The 23,199-nt window shown below is 38.1% G+C and overlaps 1 protein-coding gene across 2 annotated transcripts in view; it reads left to right on the forward strand.

Moving 5' to 3' along the window:
• Positions 1-13,916, forward strand: part of LOC131043410 (uncharacterized) — an 83,006-nt gene extending 69,090 nt beyond the window's left edge. For both annotated transcript variants that reach the window (XM_057976602.2, XM_057976601.2), the window contains exons 4-5: positions 13,076-13,177; positions 13,421-13,916. In XM_057976602.2, the coding sequence (XP_057832585.1) occupies positions 13,076-13,177; positions 13,421-13,477 (159 nt within the window). In that variant the 3' untranslated portion in view covers positions 13,478-13,916. The remainder of the gene's footprint in view (positions 1-13,075; positions 13,178-13,420) is intronic.
• The last annotated feature ends 9,283 nt before the right edge of the window (positions 13,917-23,199 follow it).

Below are 23,199 nucleotides of genomic sequence, written 5' to 3' on the forward strand. Positions count from 1 at the left end.
TTTGTTATTCCAGATGGAGTTCCATTCTCTTTCCTCCCCTTTCATTCTCCAAATTTGTTTGGCTAATAAAGCCTTATTCATGGAACTAATATTCCTTAAACCCAACCCACCTGAGGCCTTAGGAGAACAGATTTTATTCCAGGCAATTAGGGGAATTCTGTTTTTGACTTCCACCCTCGACCAAAGAAACTTTTTTTGGATTCTTTCAATAGCTTCCGCAAATTTTTTGGGGATTTTGAACAAACTGAGAGCATAGACAGATAGGTTTTGGAGAGTGGCTTTAAGAAGAGTAACTTTGCCTGCTTGACTAAGGACAACCCCTTTCCAACCATCAAGTTTTGAGTTAAATCTATCCACCAGCTTATTCCAGAAAGAATCCTCAAGCTTAATACACAGAGGAAGCCCCAAATAAGAAGAGGGAAGCTCAGAAATATTGCAACCAAGAATTCTTTCAATCCTCAGTTGCCTTTGAACAGGGGTGTTAATGAAGAACAAAGAACTTTTATCCCAATTAATTTTTTGCCCCGAGGCAGATTCATAAGTATTCAACACCTTCTTCATGTTTTTAGCTTCTAAGATGGAAGCTTCCCCCATAGTAATAGAATCATCAACAAACTGTTCATGGGAGCAAGTGACATTGGATGAAGATGGTTTCAGACCCTTAAGATTTCCATCTTCCACATTTTTAAGAATAAATCTACCTAGACATTCAGCTAAAATGGTAAACAGGATAGGGGAAATGGGGTCCCCCTGTCTAAGTCCTCTAGAACTTTTGAAGAAACTAGACGGGGAACCATTGACAATAATAGCAGAAGAGGAGGTTTCCATAAGTTGAGAGCAAAGCTGAATAACTTTTTCACCAAAACCAAACGCTTTCATGATCCTTAGGAGAAACTGCTAGTTCACTCTATCAAAAGCTTTAGCCATGTTTAACTTCAGGAAGAAACCCTGTTTATTCGCCACTTTCAAGGAGTGGATATTTTCGTGAACAGATATGATGGAATCCAGAATCTGTCTACCGAGGACAAAGCCATTCTGCTAGACATAGATAATTCTTGGAAGAATTTCCAACAACCTGGAGGTCAGAACCTTGGATAAAATCTTGTACACAGAGTTGCACAGACTAATGGGTCTAAACTTATTGAGAGAGTCAGCACCTAGGATCTTCGGAATAAGGACAATGAAGGTAGCATTCAGTTCCTTTAGGAGCCTTCTAGAGCCAAAGAATTCTTTAACACCATTGCAGATGTCTGTCTCCACGATGTGCCAAAAATTTTGGAAGAAAAACATAGGAAAACCATCTGGTCCAAGGGATTTATCTCCTTGAAAAGAAAACACCGCCTTTTTGATTTCCCGATTTGAGGGAATACGTGATAAAAAGTTATTATCATCAACAGTCAGGGTAGAATGAATAGCTTGCAAGAGGATGTTTTGATTACTGATATCCAGGTTATCCACTTCTCCCAACAGGGTGCCGAAATACTCCATAGCTTCCTTTCTAATATCATTATCCTCTGTTAAGATCCCTTTATTACAGGATAATCTGGAAATCCTGTTAGCTGCCTTATGCTTAAGAGCAGTTAAGTGAAAGAACCGAGTATTTTTATCACCTTCCTTCAAGAACAAGGCTCTAAATCTTTGTCTCCAGAACGTCTCTTCATTAGAAATAATGCTGTGGTATTTAGACAAAAGAACATTTTCCGCCACCCTGAGTTCTTCAGACAGCCCAATCTCTTGAATTCTATCCTGAACATCTTTAATTTCAGTTTTGATTTGAATTTTACTCTTGAAAATGTCCCCAAAAATCTCTTTGTTCCAGATTTTGATTTTGGATTTTAAAATGTTGAGCTTTTTAGCTATTCTAAAGAGAGCCGTACCCTCAACCTCAGAATTCCACCACTCAGCGATACAACCTTCCAAAGAGGGGTGGGATAGCCACACTTTTTCAAATCTGAAAGGGAAGTTTCTTTTAGCCGAAAAAGAGTTAGCAGTAAAAGAGATAGGATAATGGACTGACCCAATTTTGATAACAGAAGCAAGGGAGCAGCTATACTTGGTTAACCACTCAGGAGAAATTAAGGTTCTATCTAACTTTACTTGGATCGGGTCAGCTCCGGTTCTTTTGTTAGTCCAAGTGTAGTTAATGCCCTGAAGATCCACATCCATAAGAGCTTGATCATTAATGAACTCCATGAGGTCTTGTTTCCCATCAAGCTGCAAGGGGAGACCTCCCATCTTCTCTTCCTCTTTAAGCAGAGTGTTGAAATCTCCCATTATAATCCAGCTTTGATCAGCAAGTCTATCATCGACAAGGCTTCTCAAATATTTAACTCTCCCGGTTTTGGTGTTAGGCGCGTAGACATTAGTTAGCACCCACACAAAGTTATCCTTAATATGCTCAAGCTGCACTGAGTTCCTATTGAGAGCAGAGATAATTTCCTTACCTTTGATGGTTTTTTGGTTCCAAAAAATTGCAGTTCCTCCAGAAGCTCTCTCCGAGCTAGATCCTATGACACCATTAATCTTAAAAATTCTAATCTTTTCCACTTTTTCCTTGGACATCTTGGTTTCCTGAATGAGGACCACATCCGGTTTATGATCTCTTATGATGTTTCGTAACACATCCTGCTTATGAGGGGCATTCAGCCCTCTGATATTCCGAGATATTATCTTCATACTTTAACCAGGGATAGGGCTGACTCGATGGAACATTGTGTTCCATCAGCACGGTTCTTCCAACTTTCCTGTTCTCTTTGATGTTTTAGAGATGGCCTTCCCTGCTTTTTGTTCTGGCTTCCAACATCTGCCTTTTTCTTATTCCTGCTTCTAGTTGAAATCCCTCCATTGAGATCCTCGTTATTCATTTTTCCTTCTTTCGAGCCGAGAATCCGGAGATTCCTTTCCAAGATATCCACAGCCATACTCTGAGATGGGGTTTTACAAAGAGGAGGCTTTGGGCTGCCATTAGTTAAAAGCAATGAAGGCTCAATATCAGAAGAGTTACACTCTTGAGCTTCATTATAGTTTTCCTCTACTGATTTTGAGAGAGAAGAAACAGGGACAGCTTCAATGGGGCTTGCCTCTTCCTTCTTCTGACTGACGGATCCAACCTCCTGGACCTCTGGGTTGTATTTGTTGTTCAACTCTGTACCTTGCTCCCCTTCTTTAGAACTCTCTGTTTGGTTATTAGAGCATACACAATCTTGTTTTTCATTATTTGGTTGTTAGTGGTCTTAGGCTTGGCTGATTCTTTCAGCCTTTTACTGCAAGATCTATGTTTGTAGGTGTTGACGTGTATTTTATACACCATCATACACAGAATAAAATACCAATAGGCATCTTATCCTCTCTTGAGAAAAAGTCTCTAACTGCTGAAGATTCGCATAAAGGATCAGTTAGGAAGACTCCAAGGTTCTGGTTAGTAGGGTCTCTACGTGTGGATAAGCTTCCAGCGGTATGATGTGATTTGCTGTTTCCTTCAAGGGGTCTTACGCATTCCGAAAGTTCAAGATTTTACTAAAACTAAAGAAACTTTCAAAAAATAACAAAAGAGTAGGGTTTGAAAGAGGTCTAGTCTAATCTAACCCTAAGAATGACTTCGTGTAGACAAGACTTGGCAAGATTCAACCAACTTCAATTTTGCCATAAGATAACAACTCAATTGAAATTAGTGCGATCTTCTAAGGTAACAAAATGATATTCAATGCATCAAAGACCAAAGACACTACCACGAAGGTACATATCCAAGATACAATAATGATTGAAGATTAAGGGACTCAAAGTATTCTCCAGTCGACCACGCAAGGCGTTCCTACAATCAGCAAGAAGCTAGTGGTTTGGGTTACGAATCCTACCAAAGATCAAGTCTCACACTGTGTCCTTCAAATTAACACACTACTTTGATTGAGCATGATTCAAGATTAAACAACCATGAAGATAACCAAGAAAGTTGCAACAAAACACCATAACTTCAATATTTTTTTGATTTCCAAGTCATCATGTACAACAATTGCTTGAATTCCTTTCCTCAACTCAATCTTGCTACAAGATAAAATTGCTTCTAACTCTAAATTTCTCTAATACAATAAACTCTCTGATATCTAACTATTGACTATTAACTATTACCAAATGAAATGAAAAATGGGGGTATAAATAGCATCCCCAATTACAATGAAAGGTCCAGATTGAAAGTAGATCAACGATCAAGATCATGACACCTAAACCCTAATTAGGGTTTGTTACAAATGGCCTCCTTTTTACTGAACAATATTAAATACATAGCCAAATATTAAATTCGGCACAAAAACCTAGGAGACATAAATCAATGACAAATAAGATGCCATGTCATCTATAACAACCTTTCATCTAGAATCTTATTCCCTTTCCAATGTTCTTTTTTGGCATATGCAATGAATCTTGTCACAATTCCTTCGATTTCTGCAATTGGAATCTCGGGAAGATTCTTCATACTCTCTTCTAAGTGGATGACCTGATCGAATGCATCTAGAAGAGTTGCGTCCCATGAAGCCTCAAGTTCCTTTGTTCTTTCAATCAGGAGCATGGTGGCAAACATTTGATCATATTGCTCATTTGTAACATTTGCGTCCTTGCAAAAGATGATCTTGATTTTATCCTTTAATTCCTGCATATCCACATCTGTCTCGACCTCGATCCTTCTGCCAAAAATGGTACGAAGTACCTCAAATACTCTGTCCTGGATCAGATTGATCACCTCCTCAACTTGGCTACATCTAACACTGATGTCCTCGAAGAAAACACTCTTCATATGGAGTAAGGTTGACCACTGAAACAAACTGTGAGATTCCCCATCCAAGATCTTTTCTTGCGCTAAAATTTCCCTTGTGTGTGTCTAATTACTTTCAAGACAGGGATGATAACATCTTTGGTATGAGCAAATGCGGCTACTGTTATCATCAAATTGTGGATTATCTCAAGAACCTGAATAGCTTGATGAATAATCTTCATCATCCTTGTTACAAACTCTATGGCCACTGTATGAGATCTATCCATCCAATTACTTGTACGTTGGACCATGTTCCTGAATCTTTCCGCTTCATTGATTGATTGAAGTGGAAGTGCCTGCACTGGTGATCTAGCTGGATCCTGACGTCCCAAAGGTTCATTGATGTGACTGAAATAAGTCCTCCATGCACCGACCTCTCTCTCAAGCTTTCTGTTCTTCTCCATTTCTTCTCTAAGCTTGTCTTTCAATGCCTCAAATGAATCGGTGGCATCATCTAAAGTCTGCTCTGCTGTAGATGGTCCTAGCTCAAATGTCTGTATATCATATTCCTCTGCTAGGATCTCACCTTCATATTTGTCTACTGCCGGTGTAGCTATCTGCAATTTCCTGGATCCAGTCTCATCTCGAATCATCTTGGACATCTTGGTAGCCTTCCTCTTTTCTGTTACTTCGTGTGAACGTCCAACAAGGCTCTCTAAATCAATTGCATTGTCCTCGTCTTCTACTACGATCACCTTGGTTAATCTTTCCTTCAACCAATCTGGGATAATCGATCTTGTTTCTCGAACTTGAATCTCTTTATGCACTATTTCTTCTTCTCTGGGAGGAGATGTCATTTCATTGTCTTCTTTATCTTCATCCAACTCATAATCTTGGAGAGATCCATCTGGTGACCCTTGCTGTGCCTGTCCTTCTTCCTGCCTGTCGTTCTGTACCATCGATTCCATGGATTCTTCCACTTGAAGTGTCCTTTTCTCCGGTCTAGAAGAAGTACCGGATGATCGATCTCTGTTAGCCTCTTGTTTCTTCTTGGAAGATTCTCTCTTTCCAGGTCTCTCTTTCCTCTTCAAACCTCTTGGATGGAGATTGCCCTCACTGGCACATCGAAGGTTACCTTCTCCTGAATTTCTAGGATTAGGATTGCCTTCACTCACACTAGCTCCACCTTCGGCTGGTTTCTCTTCCAAAGTGAAAGACATAGCTATGCCTTGGTCTCTCAACTTCTGATGCTGAACGTCAACCCATCTGCGAGTACAAGACAAGACTGGTGCCATCAAAGTATCTAAATCCACGACCTCGGGCTCATTCCAATCTAACCTTATTGTTTTGCTTTCTCGATCATAGGAAGACTGGATATGTCTGCCACTGTCCTGAGCTTGGTTGGCCACTCTATAAATCCTGCATTTCCTGATGAAATCCAAAGGCAATCTAGAATGCATTTTCCGTTTCACTTCAAGATCATCTAAGAGATTCATCATAAAATCTTCTATTTGGTACTCATGCCTAAACCTTCTGTCGACTGTCTCCTTTAAATGCCCATGTGGATCAAAGCTTTCTCTCAAAGCAAAAGATGAAAAAGAATACAAGGCTAACTCCTTCTCTGCGTCATCCATGGCTAAAGCATTAGGACATACCTCAATTGAATTACCCAAAATGATAGGTACTGGAACCCCATTCTGATGTCTGTGTCTGAATGCCTTCGCATATGCTGCCAACTGTCTTGTTACTTCAAGTAACACAATTCTGTCTGTCGGATATCTCGGCAACATGTATGGAGGTGAAGGACATCCATGCACTCTAATATAAGTGAACTTGGGAAACTGAATGAACCAAGCATCGTACCTCTTTATGAATTCCTGTGCATCCTGAGATAACCTGTTGTGAATTCCACCTTGCAACGTCCTTGTGATGTGCATCGTGAAGGTATCATTAACCAACTTATAGTTGCTTCCTGGCGGATGATGCAAGTAGGCATAGGAATCACAAGCTCTGACCTCGCCGGGTCCTCTTCCAATCACTCCTCTGTGAGGTAGTCCTGCGTACTCAACACTCCTGACCAAGGCATAGATGACATATGAACTCATGTGGAAGGACTTAGTAGCCTTGAGTCTCCTCAACTGTACGTCTAAGCAATGGCTAATAATCCTAGCCCAATGTATCGTACCTTTTCCCTGAACAATCACCTGGATGAAGTAAAACATCCACTTCTCAAAATAGAAGGCATGAGGGGCTCCTATAACTCGGTTGAGCATGGTAATCAAATCTCTGTACTCTTCCTGGAAATCAATCCTGTGCGGTGTGTTCGGGACCTTGCTCAGACGGGGACGGCTCTTGAGTAGCCAGTTCTTATTGATAATGCTTAGACAAGCATCTGGATCATCTTCGTACATTGATCTGGCTCCTTCTATGCTCTTGTATATCATGTCCCTGTGCTCTGGAAGATGGAAAGCTTCACTTATAGCTTCCTCTGAAAGGTATGCTAAAGTGTTTCCCTCGTTGGACACGATCGTTCTGGACTGTGGATTATAGTGACGAGCACACTCGATCATCAACTCATGGCACTGAATAGCTGGAGGAAAGCCGGCCGCCTTAACGATGCCACTCTCGATTATTCTCCGGGCGATAGGTGATGGCTTGCCAATGTAAGGGACCTCTCGAAACTTCTTCGTGCTGAAGTTGCCTAAGTTTGTATCTCCAATGTTGCTCCACTTCGACGCGATCTTGGTCTCCACTTCTTCGGTCTTCTGATCTTCTTTCATGAGAGCTGAACGACTGGTGGATGCTCCCGCCTTTGGGGTTGCCATACCTACACAACATTTCATAATGAGAAGCTAGATTTTGCAATAAATAACATAGATTAGAGAATAAATTTTAGGAAACTTCATGATAAGTCTTTGAGTTATCATTTCCTAAAATAAAACGATCGAGCTAGGAATTCAAAATTTCAAAATTTCTAAATTCAAAATTTAAGCTATGACGATTTAAAACTTAAAACAATAAAACCAAATCGCCATACCTCGATAGAGAGCTAACTCTAGAATGCAAAATGAATAAAATTCGCCTAGGCAAAATTGACGTTAGATAGCTTTGATGTGATCTTCAAATCAACGTTCTTCTTATCAACTTCGCCACCCTTCAAGTATTTGACGTGATCTCTAATGCATTTGACAAATTCGCCACCTTTGGTATGTCCTTGACGTGATCTCCTCTAAATGATCGATCCTTTGTCAATTCGCCCAAGTGAAAACTAAGTTCGCACTCCTCAAACACAATTCGCACTTTCTCCTTCAAGATCGCATGTAAGAGATGATAAATGATGATGTGAAAATGACGATCTTCATCTCCCCTTTATAGGCGCTTCTCACCATAATTACCTTAGGCCGACTTGTCTAAAAATAAGGCAATTTAAATGATTTTTAAATAAATAATAAAGGCCGACCTCTAAAATGCCAAGCGCTCCTTTTGATTTTTTTATTAATTTAATAATTAATTATTAAATGCCTTCATTATTATTTAATAAATTCGATTTTTTCTCACAAGGCAAAAAAACAATTAATTAATTAATACCATGTGCTATTTTAAATGCTTTTAATTGAATTTTCAAAACATATCGAATTTTAGCATTTAAAATAAATTCAAAAATATTTGTTTTGGGCGCCAAAATTTGAAAATGAAATATACATACCTCATCGCCCTGGTCCCTGACTGAGGGACAGGAGCGATCCATCAATTTGGTCTTAATCTTTGCACTTTTGATGTCCAAAGTCTTCATCTCCACGTTCAAATCGACATTTTAGCTGGGTCCTTCGAGTTTGATTGACTTGTTTGTGCGAAGGAATGTCTTTAAATGTGATATCGCCCTGGTCCCTTGGAGAGGGACAGGAGCGATCCTTGTCTTCTAGCTTGAAATTTATCGTTTTTGATTCTAACTCTTCGTTCATTGCCTTTCAAATGGCGTTTTAGACCCTTTGCAACTTGTTTTGTTATGATCTTCGAAGGATAATAGGTATTTTGGCAAATATCGCCCTGGTCCCTTGGAGAGGGACAGGAGCGATCCTCATAACTTCTCCTTGACCTCTGTAAATTCGAGCCTCAATCATCTTTGTGAAGGACAAACAATGCTATTCTTTCATTCCACTTTCATTTCGCTTGAATTCCACAAGACATTTAAACGTTGGGAGGATCATCGCCCTTGTCCCTTGGAGAGGGACAGGAGCGATCTTGAAGCTCTAGCTAAAACGCATCATCCTTCAACCTTGGTTCCTTGTTCATTGCCTTTTAAAGGACGTCCTTGATCTTGCGTGAACTTGCCTTGACATGCATTTGAAGGAAAATGAAGGATCCTACGCAAATCGCTCTGGTCCCTTCCTGAGGGACAGGAGCGACATAGCCTCTTTGTTCAATTTGATGATCATTTAACGTTTAACCCTTTTGCATATCACCTTGTTATAATGCCTTAGACCTTGTGTGATCCGCAAAAACCTTGACCTCACGTGATTTTTGAGAGATTTAGCCAATATGAATAATATCGCTCTGGTCCCTTGGAGAGGGACAGGAGCGATCCTTGTGTCCTTGGTCAAATTTGCAAACTTTTGATCTTGGTTCTTTGTTCATCACGTTCCAAATAGCATCTTTGACGTTGCCTATCCTTGCCTTGTCTTGGTTTTGAGGGAACATGGGTATTTTAATAAAAATCGCTTTGGTCCTTGTCCAAAGGACAGGAGCGATATAGGCCTTTTGCACAAATTGGTAGCATTTTAACGTTCAACACCTTGGTATATGACCTTCAAAGGACGCCTTGAACCTTTTACGACCTTGTAAAGTCTTGACTTAACGTGATTTTGCATGAATTGGCCAATATATTCAATATCGCTCTGGTCCCTTCCTGAGGGACAGGAGCGAACTGGGGGTCTTGATGTAATTCGTTTAATGTTGACGACCCTTGATGCTTTGTGTTTGATGGAGATGCCTTAAGACGTCCTTGCCACCTTGTTCTCCGTCTTAGAAAGTCTTGAATTTGGAGGAACGATAGTATAATCATTATATCGCCCTGGTCCCTTGGAGAGGGACAGGAGCGATCCTGGCCTTGTGGGCTTCATTTCACTTTATCATCTTCGAAAACTACCTTCAACGGATTCGTAACGTTCCATTCCATTCACCCATGCCTTGGGGTCCATTCAAATTGAGCAAGAAAATCATCTAAAGTAAAAATCGCTCTGGTCCCTCCCTGAGGGACAGGAGCGAACTTAGGTATTTGGATCCCTTGTTGACGTTTCATAATCTTCAATTTGTCTTCAATGGGTTAAAGTCACATCATTTCTTGCCTTCAAACTTTTAGCTTGCTTGATTTTTGCCCAGAACGTACCTTATGAAGAATTTCGCTCTGGTCCCTTTGAGAGGGACGGGAACTACAAAGAATTTCGCCCTGGTCCCTGACTGAGGGACAGGAGCGATTTTGGCATTCTGGGTCATTCTCCTTCATGTCGGCACTTCAAGTTATATTCATTAGGTAAAATGCATCTCCTTGGATCTCTTCAAGACGTCAAGTCGTTAAAATCTTGCAAGGACAAAGCAATATTTGATTTGTAGCTCCGGTCCTTCACTGAGGGACAGGAGCGATTTTGCTCTTACAGGTCAAAATAACATGATTTCACAAGTTTAATCACTTCACAAGGCGAAAACAAATCATTCCCAATCCCTGGGATCAAAAATCAAAAAAGTCAAAATTTGGTCAAAATTACTCAATTGGACAAAAATCACACTTCATCTTCAACACTTACACAAATTTAAGCTCTGCACTCAAAATTCCAATTGAAAATAGACCATTTTGGCGAAATCATTGCATTCAAAATTTGCATTCTTACAAAAGAAGCTCAAAAGCTCTCAAAATTGACTGGATTCTGGCCTAAAAAGACGGCAATTAAAACCCTAAGGCTTGACCCTAAATCCAGACAATTGACTGACTAACAAAACCCTAAAAGCGAAGCGAAAAGCGAGCGAAAAACGAGCAAAAAGAGGGGGTCCCCATTTCAAATGGGGCGATGTGTGAAATGGTCACAACAGTAGGCTAGAGTGACACTCTTTCTTTCTCTTTGGAGATGTTTGCTATGTTGTCTTCCTCACTACTCATATGCGTGCAACAAAAGATCAAGAAAGAAAACTAGTGTTTCTCAGTTTCTGGGACAACAAATTCTTCTCCAGATTTTAGGTACAATGGGGAAAAGCTATTAAACTAATATATAAAAATATTAATTTTTCTTTTTAAGATACAAATAAACTAAAATTTCTTAAATTAACCTAGACAAACTAAAAGAAGCTAATTTTTTTAAAATGTCAATATTTAATGTATCTACTAAAAATATAAAGATCAGCCCATGCAATGTAAGTGTGAAACAGATTCAACTATGATGTGGATGAATTTAGTTTGCTTAGTGAAAGAGATTCATTTTTGTCTATAAACGCTTAGTTTTACAATTTTTACTCATTCTTACATTTTCAAATTTGGATTTTATCAAGCTAGGTGCACTTCAAAGACTTGGACTTGTACTATAAATATTGGGCACAATTTTTTAGATGTTTGTTGTGTTTGTCAAATTTCAATAACTTTGCCTATGGCCTTGATGAATATGTTCTTTGAGGGGTTTGGAGCTTGGTTAAAAGCAATAAAATTAGGAAAGATGGCATGTGCTACTGTTAAAATCCAGCTCATGGTATGCAGATTTTGCACTTGGGTTTGACACAAATTATGTAACTTAAACTTGGATCAAACTCACAATTTGAGTGCCCTAACTTGCATACACAGTAAATGATGTATGGATAATACACTTTGAACTCAGAATATACCTTAGTTTGAAAAGATAATTCTAATATTCTGATAAAAATCACGACTACAAAAATATGTGTGCCAAGGGTAAAAAATAACCCACAAACTTGGTGTATCAAACAAAGTCTTGTTATTAGTCTTCCTTATTACAAAAAAGAAACTGCTCTAAAAATAATCAAGCTGTCGAAAAGATAATCTTATTTTATACATCCTTATCCTTAGGAAATCTACCTAAAATAATCTCTGTTGCGTGAAATTAAAACAAGAGACAAAGATAACCCTAAAATTAGATACAAAAAACTGCACCTAAAATACCCTAATTATAGTGCCTAATGTTAAACTGATCTTGCACTTATCATCAGGATAAAAACAATGACTATCAATATAACTATTTTGGTGCTCAAAAATACCTACCAAAATGGAGTCTGAATTCTGAATTTGCTAATTTTAATATTCAACTGTTGTGCTTGTGCCTGGAACAATAGCTGAGTGACCATTAAATTTTTTAAAAAGCCTCAAACATAGAACTGAAAACTGTGTAAATTTCCTTAACTCCAGGGCTTAAAGATAAACTGTTTTTTCACTTATTATTAAGATATAAATAAAGACTATCAAATTATCAATAGGTATTTCAGAAATTCAGTGCCCAGAAAAGCTTGACAAAAATAGTCTAAATTCTGAATTTACTAATCTTAAATTTCAAACTGTTGTGTTTGTGCCCAGAGCAACTGCTGTGCCTGTGCCCAGAGCAACTGCTGAGCGACCATCAGAAATTCTAACAGCTATGAAAGTCCTTGTGGCTGTCTCTCGACCTTGCTACTGCCCCCAGATCCTCACTCTAGTTTTAGAAAGAAAAAAATAAAAACTATTTTAAGCTTGCATCAGATGGGAAACCAACGTTTTCTCCTATTTTTATTAATATTATAGTATTTTTCAGTTTCCCAATTTTTCCCAATTCAGTCTTGAGTAATTGCATTCCATTTATACCATTGGTGTTCTGTGTCAATCTGGATTCTAAATAATGCTACTAGTATCTAAATGTTATGTTATCACTCTTCCACTACTGAAGAAACTCTTGCGTTCGTGAGCATAGTTGTTGACCAATCAATGTAGCTACTTCAACTGCTGTCATACAAAAATCAGATTTTGAAATCCTGCTGCACTCAAGTCGTAGTGCATGTGACTAAAATTACATGCTACATTAACATTACATCAGCATGTGCATGCGACAACCATCTAATTTACGTTGGAATGCTATGTAGAGTATTTAATAATGCATTATGTAGCATCATGATACAACTTACAATAATTCAGCTCTGCACTGGAACTTTCATTTAATTGTCATACTCTGGGTTGCTGGACAATGCTGAATTTCATATTGTTCCCTCTATTTGAAAATTTAGATTTTATAAAAAAATGTAACGGAGTTATTGCATGTGTCAAGTACTGTAATGTTTGTGTATAGTCTGATTTTTTTAATAATCCAGAGGGATTGTAAAATTGAAGCAATCAATGGAGGATGGGCCATGCTGGGGCTAACAGCAGGCTTGGTGATAGAAGGCTACAGTGGAAATGGTATCCTGTCACAGGTAAGATGCATGCGTATATGTTGCAACATTATTTCTTGTTTTTGAAGATCAATAAGACATTCCAATAAGTGAAATAAATCAAAAACCATATATTTGTTGGTATTGGTAATCATGTTCTGAATGAAAGGTTAAGTTTGTAATCCTTGATCAACAGATTATTAGATTTATTTGGTATAAGGAGATTAGTCACATTGATGGTATCAAAAATTTCCATGATTACTCAGTAAACCTTTTGTCTGACAGTTGGCTGGTTACTTTAACGCATTGGCTGGTTTGTTGGACAAATATATTCCGTCATGAAGGCAGTGTCATTTTGCTCTGTACTACCCAAAAAAACGAGTCGTCAGCTTGTTGATGATAATTTTCTTGCTTATGTTGCACAAGTGTATTTCAAGAAAGAGGTTTGTAGCGTTTGCATGCCAACTTCTTTAAACAAGAGAAACTACTTACCTATTGATGGACAATATTCAACATAAGGTATGTCTTAGGTTTCTGCATTTCTGATACATATTATGTTTGGAGAATTGCCTCTTTTAGGATGGGCCGATTGCAAATCAGATTCATGTACAATGTTGAGATCCAAAGTTTGCTCGCTTATTGGGTCTGATGCATATTGCGTAGAATTCTTTTGTTTTATTGTGTATGGATGTGCCTAACATATGTACGGAACTCCAATGATATAACAACTAGCAAGTATTTGATTCTATAAAATACAAGAAAGGTATGCACTTCTTAAGTACACCCATTGGTTGAACCAAGCCTTATTACCATCAGGGTTTATCTGTTGTTTCTCAATTGTGATTTCTGGTAATCTGCCCTTCTGCAACTATTTTGTAATGTTTCGTACAGTTGTAGTTTACTGTTGGTATATATTCATGCACCTGTGTTTTTATCATGCTGAGCAGAATTTGCATGTAAGTACTTAGGTCCATTCTACCCTCAGCCATCTTGTCACACTTTCCTGTTCTAGTATGTTGATGCTTTTTAACTTAATAAAGGCACCATAATGGAAGTGGAGAACAATATCCTTGGGAAGCAACTGAATTGTTGCTTATAAAATAATGCTGTTGATTGGGTGAAAGAGGTTATCTCTGCATCAGAACTTCAAGAGGCTATGTTGTATCCTTGTAGGATACTTGAATGGTGGAAAATGAAAACTGTTGGTGTAAATTGATATAATCACATCAATTGCAAAGATAGTTTGCTTTATTTAATGACTTCATATAGCTAGACTTGACTTCATGGATAGTTTGCTTTATTATTTTATCTATTAATTTCTTGCAACATAGTTTGTGTTCATTGACTATACGAATGGTTTATGATTGATAAATAAAACAGCAAAACAAGGGTGCTGACCCTATATACAAACAGCCTGTAGGCAGCTATAAAAAAAATAGGCCATTAACAGTAGGTCACAAGACCATTGATAGCAAAACAAAGGCCAAACAGACCTTTAACAACACACTAGCATAATAGCTAGGAATCCAACTCAAGTGGGGCAAGAAATTTCACTCACAATTCGAGGAAGAGTTTAGGTGTGGGCTGGGGGGACGGGGGGGGGGGGCAAAGGAGGGTGGCAGGGAGAATTACCCTTTCCCCTTCGACAAACAGCTATCCAAGCAATACTACTATTAGGAACATCATTAGAAGTGGGATCAAGGGGGGAAAATCCCCTTAGAGGGAGGGTTTGCTAGCACCTGGAGCAGACACAAGTTGCTGTAGAATAGGAGGAACACAAGTAAAAACCTTGGGGCTAGAAGAGCCCACACCAGTAGCAAGAGGAGTAGAATCCAGGGGGGAGGCCACAATAGCAGTAAGAGGCACAACCTCATCTTGGAAGGAGTCATCATTAGCCTTTGAAGAGTCATTAAAAATGGAAGCTTTGACAGCCAAATAATCACCATTAACATCCTTCCACCAAGTAGCAGCACCTTTATGGTGTGAGAGAGAACAATCCGTAGCTAAATGACTAGTAGAGAAGCATCTAAGACAATGAAAGGGGAGGCCCTCATAATCCAACAATTGAGTCCATGGCCTATCCCCAACCATAAGAACCACATCCCGAGGGAGAGGCATAGAGTTGTTAATGTGGATTAAAATGCGAGCAAAAGTAGAATGACTGATGAAGGACTTTATCATCAATCTTCAAGAAGCGGTTGATAGAGTTGTCAATGGCCTCATAACAAGAATGCTCCCAAAAATGAAGAGCAAGATTGGGAAAACAAACCCACCCTGAACGCACATTGAGTGGTTTAGTCAGAGAGTTAAAAGAAGTTGTCCATGGTTTGAGAGTGAGAGAGTGAGAGAGTGAGAGAGAGAGAGAGAGAGAGAGAGAGAGAGAGAGAGAGAGAGAGTTAACTCACCAAGCCCACAACTGGTTCAACACTAAGTCACGATCATCAAAAGAAGCAAATGAAGCAATAAAAAAACTTAGTACAAGGGAAAAGATCGATGGTACCAACAACCAAAGACTTTCAAGAATCACTCACCCATCGATGTAGATCTGGGAGGGAAGGCCAGAGCCTAACAAATCTGCACACCAACCCACATTGATGGTAGAAAGCAACATTTCTTACCACATCTTGGCCACAAACCACAATAGGGGAGCTCTTGGCACAAGGAAAAGGACAAGATTTCCCCTTGGGAGGAAGAGCAATAATAGATCTAGCAACACGAGCAAAGCTCCGCCCACCAACAATAGAAAAAGGCCCAAGAGAGGGGGCACCAACACTTGCAACAACCTTGGCCGACCATTAAGCGGTATAGTGCAGGCGGTGATGTCATTTGGAACATGTTGTGATGTTTTCACACATCACCCCATTACAAATGGGGACCCCCACTTTTTTTCTCGTAGGTTAGTTCTTTTGCTTAGTTTGCTTAGCTTGGAAGTAGTTTCTTTAGTCATTAGCCTTTCGCTTGTGAGAAGATGTAGTGTCTTGATTGTTAGAAGGTGGTCAAGTTAGGGAGTCATGTTTCATGTCTAAAGTACATGGTGGAGCGATGGAATTGAGTTTTAGAGTTGAGATAGTGAAAAGTGTAAAATGATGTTGTCAAGTAAGGAAAGTTGTCAATAGTGTCAATGTTGCAAGGATGTCAAGGAATGAACTCAATGAAGTCATGATCATATAGAGCTTAAGTGGAACAATCAATCAAGGAATGTGAAGTATTCCTAAAGGTTGATTTCAAGAAAAATATGTGTGGATGAAACTGAAAATTCCATGAAGTGGAAAAATCCACGACTTGTTATAATCCACGACCTCATCAAATCCACGACTTGCTAAAATCCATGACTTGGAGAAATCCATGACGTTGAGGTGCAAGGCAATAATTTTATCCATGACTCTCTCAGATCCATGACTTGAGGGGAGGTGAGCAACATTTGTCCTTGATAACTTGGAAGGAATCCACGACTTGGAGGTCTTGAAGGTTATGTTGAGTGAGAGTTGCAATGATCAAATTCATCCTTGAACCTTTAAATTTCACAAATAAGGTGTTTTTAATTATCAAAGATAAGTGAAAGCTGAAGTGATCAATGCTATTCATGAATTGAGGAAGGGTGAATGAATTTGTCCATGAGGTCAAGGAATCCACGACCTCTTATTATCCATGCCTTGAAGAAATCCACGACTTGAGGGTGGAAGGTCAACTTTTGTCCTTGACTTCCTTAAATCCATGACCTTGTGCAGATAAGAGATATCCCATGTTTGAGCAATTTAATGCTTAAGTGAAGCAAGTTCATGAAAGAAGGGTGATAAATGATTAAGGAATGGAAGGAAAATGAGAGAAGTATGACGTAATTCATGACTTTATCCTTGGACCTCCAAAATCCATGACCTAGGGATCATAAAAAACAATTCAAGTTGGAGGTTGCACTTGCAAAGTTTGTCCATAACAAGGATAAATCCACGACCAACAAGAAGCCATGAATAGCAAAAATCTACGACCTAGGCATGAAGTAATTAATCAATCTGATGTTGATCAAGTTTTATCCACAAAAATCTGATGTTGATCAAGTTTTATCCATGAGTCTCATAAATCCATGAACTTGAAAAATCAACGAAATTGTGGAACTGTGCATGTTTGATCAACAAGTTAAGAGTAGGGACTAAAAAACCTAAGATCAGGCTCTAATTCGCCTACAACAGAGAAAAATTAAAATCAGATCAGAAATTCGTAGCAGAACTAAAATGTATAGAGCATAAATAATTAGAAAGCAAGTTTGAATTGTGGTGAACTCTCAATACATCACCTTGTATATATACCTTCAAATTTACCCCAAACCCAACTGTCTCGAGTAAAACTAATGGATTTTTATTAATTTTTGAAGTCAAATTTGAGGGGTTTTAAGGCAGCTATCCTAGGGCATGAAATAAAATTTTTCAAAATAATTTAAATGAATCAAATTCGAGAAAATTAGAGGCCGACCACTTGCAAAAATAAATAAATAAATTGAGATTCATATAAAATTGAAGACAAGGAACCCTTATTTCACATTCAACATTCAAGTGCATTCAAGATGAAATCATAATTTGCAAGCAAAATCAGAGTAGTCTTCATAGCTAATTGTAGGAATAGGTTTCGAAAGTGATTTTTATAAATGTTGTGAAGCAAATTAAGGGCTGATTTAACATAGAGGAGGGCGGATTTCATTAAACATTAGGCGAATTACAACATGCAGAGGAGCAGACCTATGAATTTGAGGAGCAGAAAACCAGATCAGATCTTATTCAAGGCAAACTTTGGTAGGTTCATGAGAAGATTTTGAGTAAATTCTAGAAATCCTAAGTGCATGACTAGGTTTTGATCTGACTTGATTGAAAGCGATTTCTATCACGTTCTTAGTCAAAATCATAATTTCTAGACTCAAAATGTCATTTCCACATCTGAAAGGAAGGGCTTGACACTTGATTGATGAAGGATTTGTATAATTTTTTGGGTTCATTTTGCATTCTTCTTGATTCTCAAGTGTTTTCCTCTCACGTTTCATTGGAAGGATGCACATTCAAGTAAACATTAAGAAAGATGAAGGGCTACAACCTCAACAATGCAAGGTCAAGGTTCGAGTCATGCTAGGAAGGATGAACATTCTAAGCAACAAAAGGATTGCGTATTCAACAAGGATTACATTTCAAGCCATGCACAAGACAAACATGTCAATGATAAGATCAAGAATCAACATCATGACGACCTCAAGAGATGCAGCTAGAAGAGAGAACTTCACAAGAAACAAAAGAGAGGATAACATTAGGTCATGAAAATCAACCCTCAAGGACAACATGGAGAGGACTTCACAATGATGCATTTGAAGACTAACAATATCAAGATTCTCTTCTCATGAAGGAAAATCATAGGGAAAAGAACTTCATAGTTGGAAGGAAAGACTCAACAAATTTAAGGACTTCACAACTCAACCGTTGCAATCATAACAAAGAGAACTCAACATGGTAAACAAAGGAATGAAGATGCGACCTGCAAGATAACAACACAAGGGAGAGGAATGCTAGATGCAAGAATGATGCATGGAAAGAGATATCTCAACAAGATGATGGAAGAGTCAACAATGCAATGAAGGAGATCAATATCTTCAAGGCAAGGAGGGTGAAACAATCTAGCAAAGTGGAGGATTTATAAATACCACTGCAAGGATGGGACAATCAAATTCAAGGATACCCCGACAATAAGAAGATTTTTGAGGATGAAAGATTTTACAACCATGCAAGATAGAGAGAGACATCATGACATCAAACATTGCATCTACTACAAGGATGATGAGCTTAGGAGGAAAATTTCATCAGCAAGCATCGAAGATCAATCACCAATACAAGGAGAAGGTCAAGTACATAAAGCATAGATGTTACAGGGTCTACACAAAGGCAAAATTACCAAGTATGAAGAAGGATACGTGAAAGTGATCAAATCAGATGAAATGATCTCTCACTGTCATCACATCCATCATGAATCAATTGGAAATGTTGAGTATCAAGAGATATTGCTCAAACACATACATTTTCTGATGATTTACAAGATGAGGAGGCCAAGGTGACGCCTAGTCATCATCAACGCAATCACATTATTTCAAGTCAAAGTGTCCAGATTCAATGTGCTTGACTCATCCAATGAGGATGATAACTACAAGATGTGGAGGCACAAAGTTCTATGTACCTTTGCTCACGTTTCATTGTTGTTCAAGGAGGGACATGTGTCTTGAACTGTAATCAAATCATTGGTCAAGTATTAAATGTAATGCAAAGTTAGTTTTAACTAACCCTAATTAGGGTTTTCTCATGTAATCTTGGTTGTGATTTGGATTTGATACGGGCCATTCATTTATTAAGGGAAGTCTATAAAAGGCTTGCCCTCCTCATTTGTAAAGGTTAATAGACAATAGTTAGCAGCATAAGTTAATAGCAGTAAGATAACAAGTAGAGTAGAGTAGGAGAAGGCATAAATTGTTGCCATGGCATGTAAATAAACATATTTTTCATTTAGTTTATGGTGAATAACGGTGTTTCTTCTACATATTGCATGGTTTCTTGTTATATCCCCGAATTAGATTAATTAGAGTTCATTTATGGGTGATCCCACAATGCTGGCTTACACTTTTTGGTACATCTTGATTTTTGCTGAAATCATACATTTTTTAGAATAAATAATGATTTAACCCATATTTTTAATTATTTAAAAAAAAAATATATTTAGAATCTATATGAAAAATCTCACAAATCAGTAGTTTACTTCATCTTCAAATTCTTAATGGTTTAGCTGCTCTAAGTGTTAGAAAGTAAAGATTTTGTGCAAAATGTTGATTTCAATGTCAAATTTGGCCAAAAAGTGTAACCCTATATTATGGGATCACCCTTATTATAGTTAATGCTTATGAAGATATTGTGATGAATTCTTTGGTTCATACTTTTTGTAGTTTGTTGATTGTAAGCTATAGTGTAAAGTTAGCATGGACTTGATTATTGTACTAAGTTTGATTGTGGATACTTGTTCAAGTTGCACCAACATTGGGTATTTGAGTGATGGGTTTGCAATGTGAAAATATTTCACTTCCTTAGAAGATTGCATTGGTCTTGTGCAGTTGTTGTCATCATGATGAAGCAAGGCTTGATTTGAAGGAATTTGTCTATCTAAGCTTAGGAGTAGCATAGTCTTTCTAAACCCTTATCCCTTTTTTTTTTCAAGTCAATTAGATCTCAAGTTCCAGCAAAGTTCCAGTATAAACGTAAGTCCCCTTGCGATTCCAGCAAAATCACATCAACACACTGAGTCTATCCACAATATAAAGTCAAGACCTTGTGATTCCAACAAAATCAAATCAACACATTAAGTCATCAACAATATAAAGTCAAGACTTGACTATTAGAACCTTGGGGTCGTTTCGTTTGATCACATAGTTTAGCATCTAGGAGGTCTTTGTTCAAGAAAGGATAGAATACTTAATATTTTATTTTGTGTTGCATGGTGCCGTAAAAACACATCAACAGAACCTTGGGTGGGAGAGCTCCCAACAACACATTATCATCCACAACACTATCCCCCAACGTCATTGGAGGAGAAATAGATTCAAACCCAACCATTGACACAAATGAAGTTGTTTTTGAAATCCCTAGGCGGGAGGCAGTGAGAGCTGTTGTGGAAGAGGCCATCTTTCACTTATTGTGATTATACAAATGGTTTGTTACAATGCAACTTCTATAATGATTCAGGCAACACAATATAGATGTAGAATTAAATGTTTGATGTGAAAATATTCTTTTTTTTTAACGTACAAATATACTTATGGTCTTATATACATATATCCTTCTTCTAGGCATCCCAACAACAATTTTGTTGTAGACTTGTTAACCATTACACACACAACATGCTCTAGACCATGGTTTGAAACTTAGAATATCTGTACATTGAGACTTATCATTAGTTATACTATGTAAATGACATATTATGCACAAAACACATTCGTGCCTTCAATTCAATAGGGATTTGTTACATCCATTCACCTATATCTGATTGATTACAATTATGGGGTTTTATAGTGGCTTTATCCCAAGATGATTGAATCTTAATGATCTTGCAAGCATTCAATTAATTGTGCCATACATTAGTAGTTTATTACAAGAGAGTATATGATATCGATATCATGCACACTCTAGTTAACTTACATGACAACGTTGAGCAACAACATACTTCAGAGTAATCACATGTAAACTATTACGTTGGAGGCACATTCATACCTATTCAAAATACAAAATACTATGGGGCCAACATCTTCCTAACACAAAATCATGTTGGTGCTCCAAAAACAAAAAAGAAGGAACAACCAACAAGACAAAATCATTAGTCTACACAAAGATAAAAGATGAATGATTGTATGTGCAATAGTAAGAATTTGGGTCTTTAAATTTGTTGCCATTATGTGCACGCAATAGTAATATTAGGTGCAAAGGTAGTGACATCCACGACAAGGTTTGTAATACCTTATTTGTCATATTCATCCAACACCAAAACATTTTGTCAAACGAAAAATTTGAGGGCCAATATCTTGGGAGGGCTTGATCATATGTTGGATTTTAACACAATCTAGTTGGGGTAGCTCATTCAAAACGACAATAAAGTATGTATCATGTTGATCAATATGGCTGAGCCTCAATCTTTGTAATAAGCTTGGTGACTTTTTTTGTGATTATATCCTTCATTTCAAGTTTGGCTTGAAATTGGCCAAGTGCGTCTTTCTTAGAGGCAAGCCATGCCTCTATCCAATTTTGCCACTTAATGGCATGGGGTAAATTTCAATGGATATGCATGAGATTTGTTGCTTCTTTGCAATTTGTTCCTTTTGGGTTTGGAGTCATCCTACTTCCACTTTATCGACTTGCTCTTCAATGAAGTATTTCCCTTCAGACAATGACTTTGTTTGCAACATCCATCTGGCTTGTAGCAGGAATTGGAGGCACAAAGGCAACGCTAATGGAGACCAATTTGTTAGTAGTGCCAATATGATGTTTATGTGGGTCCATGGTGCTACAACTTGGGTGGTGGAAGAGAACAAGTCCATGCATGTACTTACAATGTTATTTTTCGAAGCATGAAGTCACAAAGATTATTGGTGACATTCCAATTTGTTGTTTTATAGTGCCAAGTGCTACACCATGATATGAGTGTCTTATTGGAGATGATGTGTTACGGGGCATCAACATGGGTCTTGGCTTGATTCATGTTATCAAATCCCTTTTGCACGATGGGCTCCATTCCCTTAGTAGTCTTCAATTTTATAATTCCCTTGGAACGAAATTAATGCAACAAGGCCTTTGAATGGTGAACTTGAGTGAGACCTTGCTATATAGCATGAAAAGTGACCAAATAAAGTCTCATGACAAGCCTCTTAGGTTCATCATACCTCTTCTCAATAGTGTTCCCAATTGAAGAGGAGGGGAAGCAGATGCTTTCCTCTTAATGAAGGGGTCATGTGCCAGTTGGACCAAGGCATCTCAAATGACATACTTATCTTCAAACTAAAATTGGGGGTCATGAGCATGAACAAACCTTGCAGGGGCTGGGCATCGATGTCTCTTTGGTGGAGGGAGTATTGAAACTTTTGACTTGATCGACAAGGGGGCGATGGGAACTTGTAGAGGCAATGACAAAACTAAAAATGATGCTTAAGGTGATGGTGGCACAACTCTATCGACAGAGTGGAGTGGCGATGATGGGGTAACTAATAGAGGTGGAGTAGGTTACATCACATTTGTGGTAAGCAGTGAAGAAGATGTAAGGTTAGCATTGAAATGAGAGGAGGAATTGTCAACCCCTTTAGCATTTACCTTTTTGTGTGCAACAATTCATGGACACACTAAAAGCTTATGTACAACCCTAATTTTCGAACGATAGGGTTGTGGTGATTGAAGGTAGAACAACAATGATAAAAGTCCTATCATTAACTAGAGACTTTCAATCTCCATGAATTTCTAGTTGAGAATATATGTTAGATTAGTCAATAGGCAAGAGTTATCACCATCTTG

This window comes from Cryptomeria japonica, chromosome 5, assembly GCF_030272615.1.
Source record: "Cryptomeria japonica chromosome 5, Sugi_1.0, whole genome shotgun sequence".
Lineage (NCBI taxonomy): Eukaryota > Viridiplantae > Streptophyta > Pinopsida > Cupressales > Cupressaceae > Cryptomeria > Cryptomeria japonica.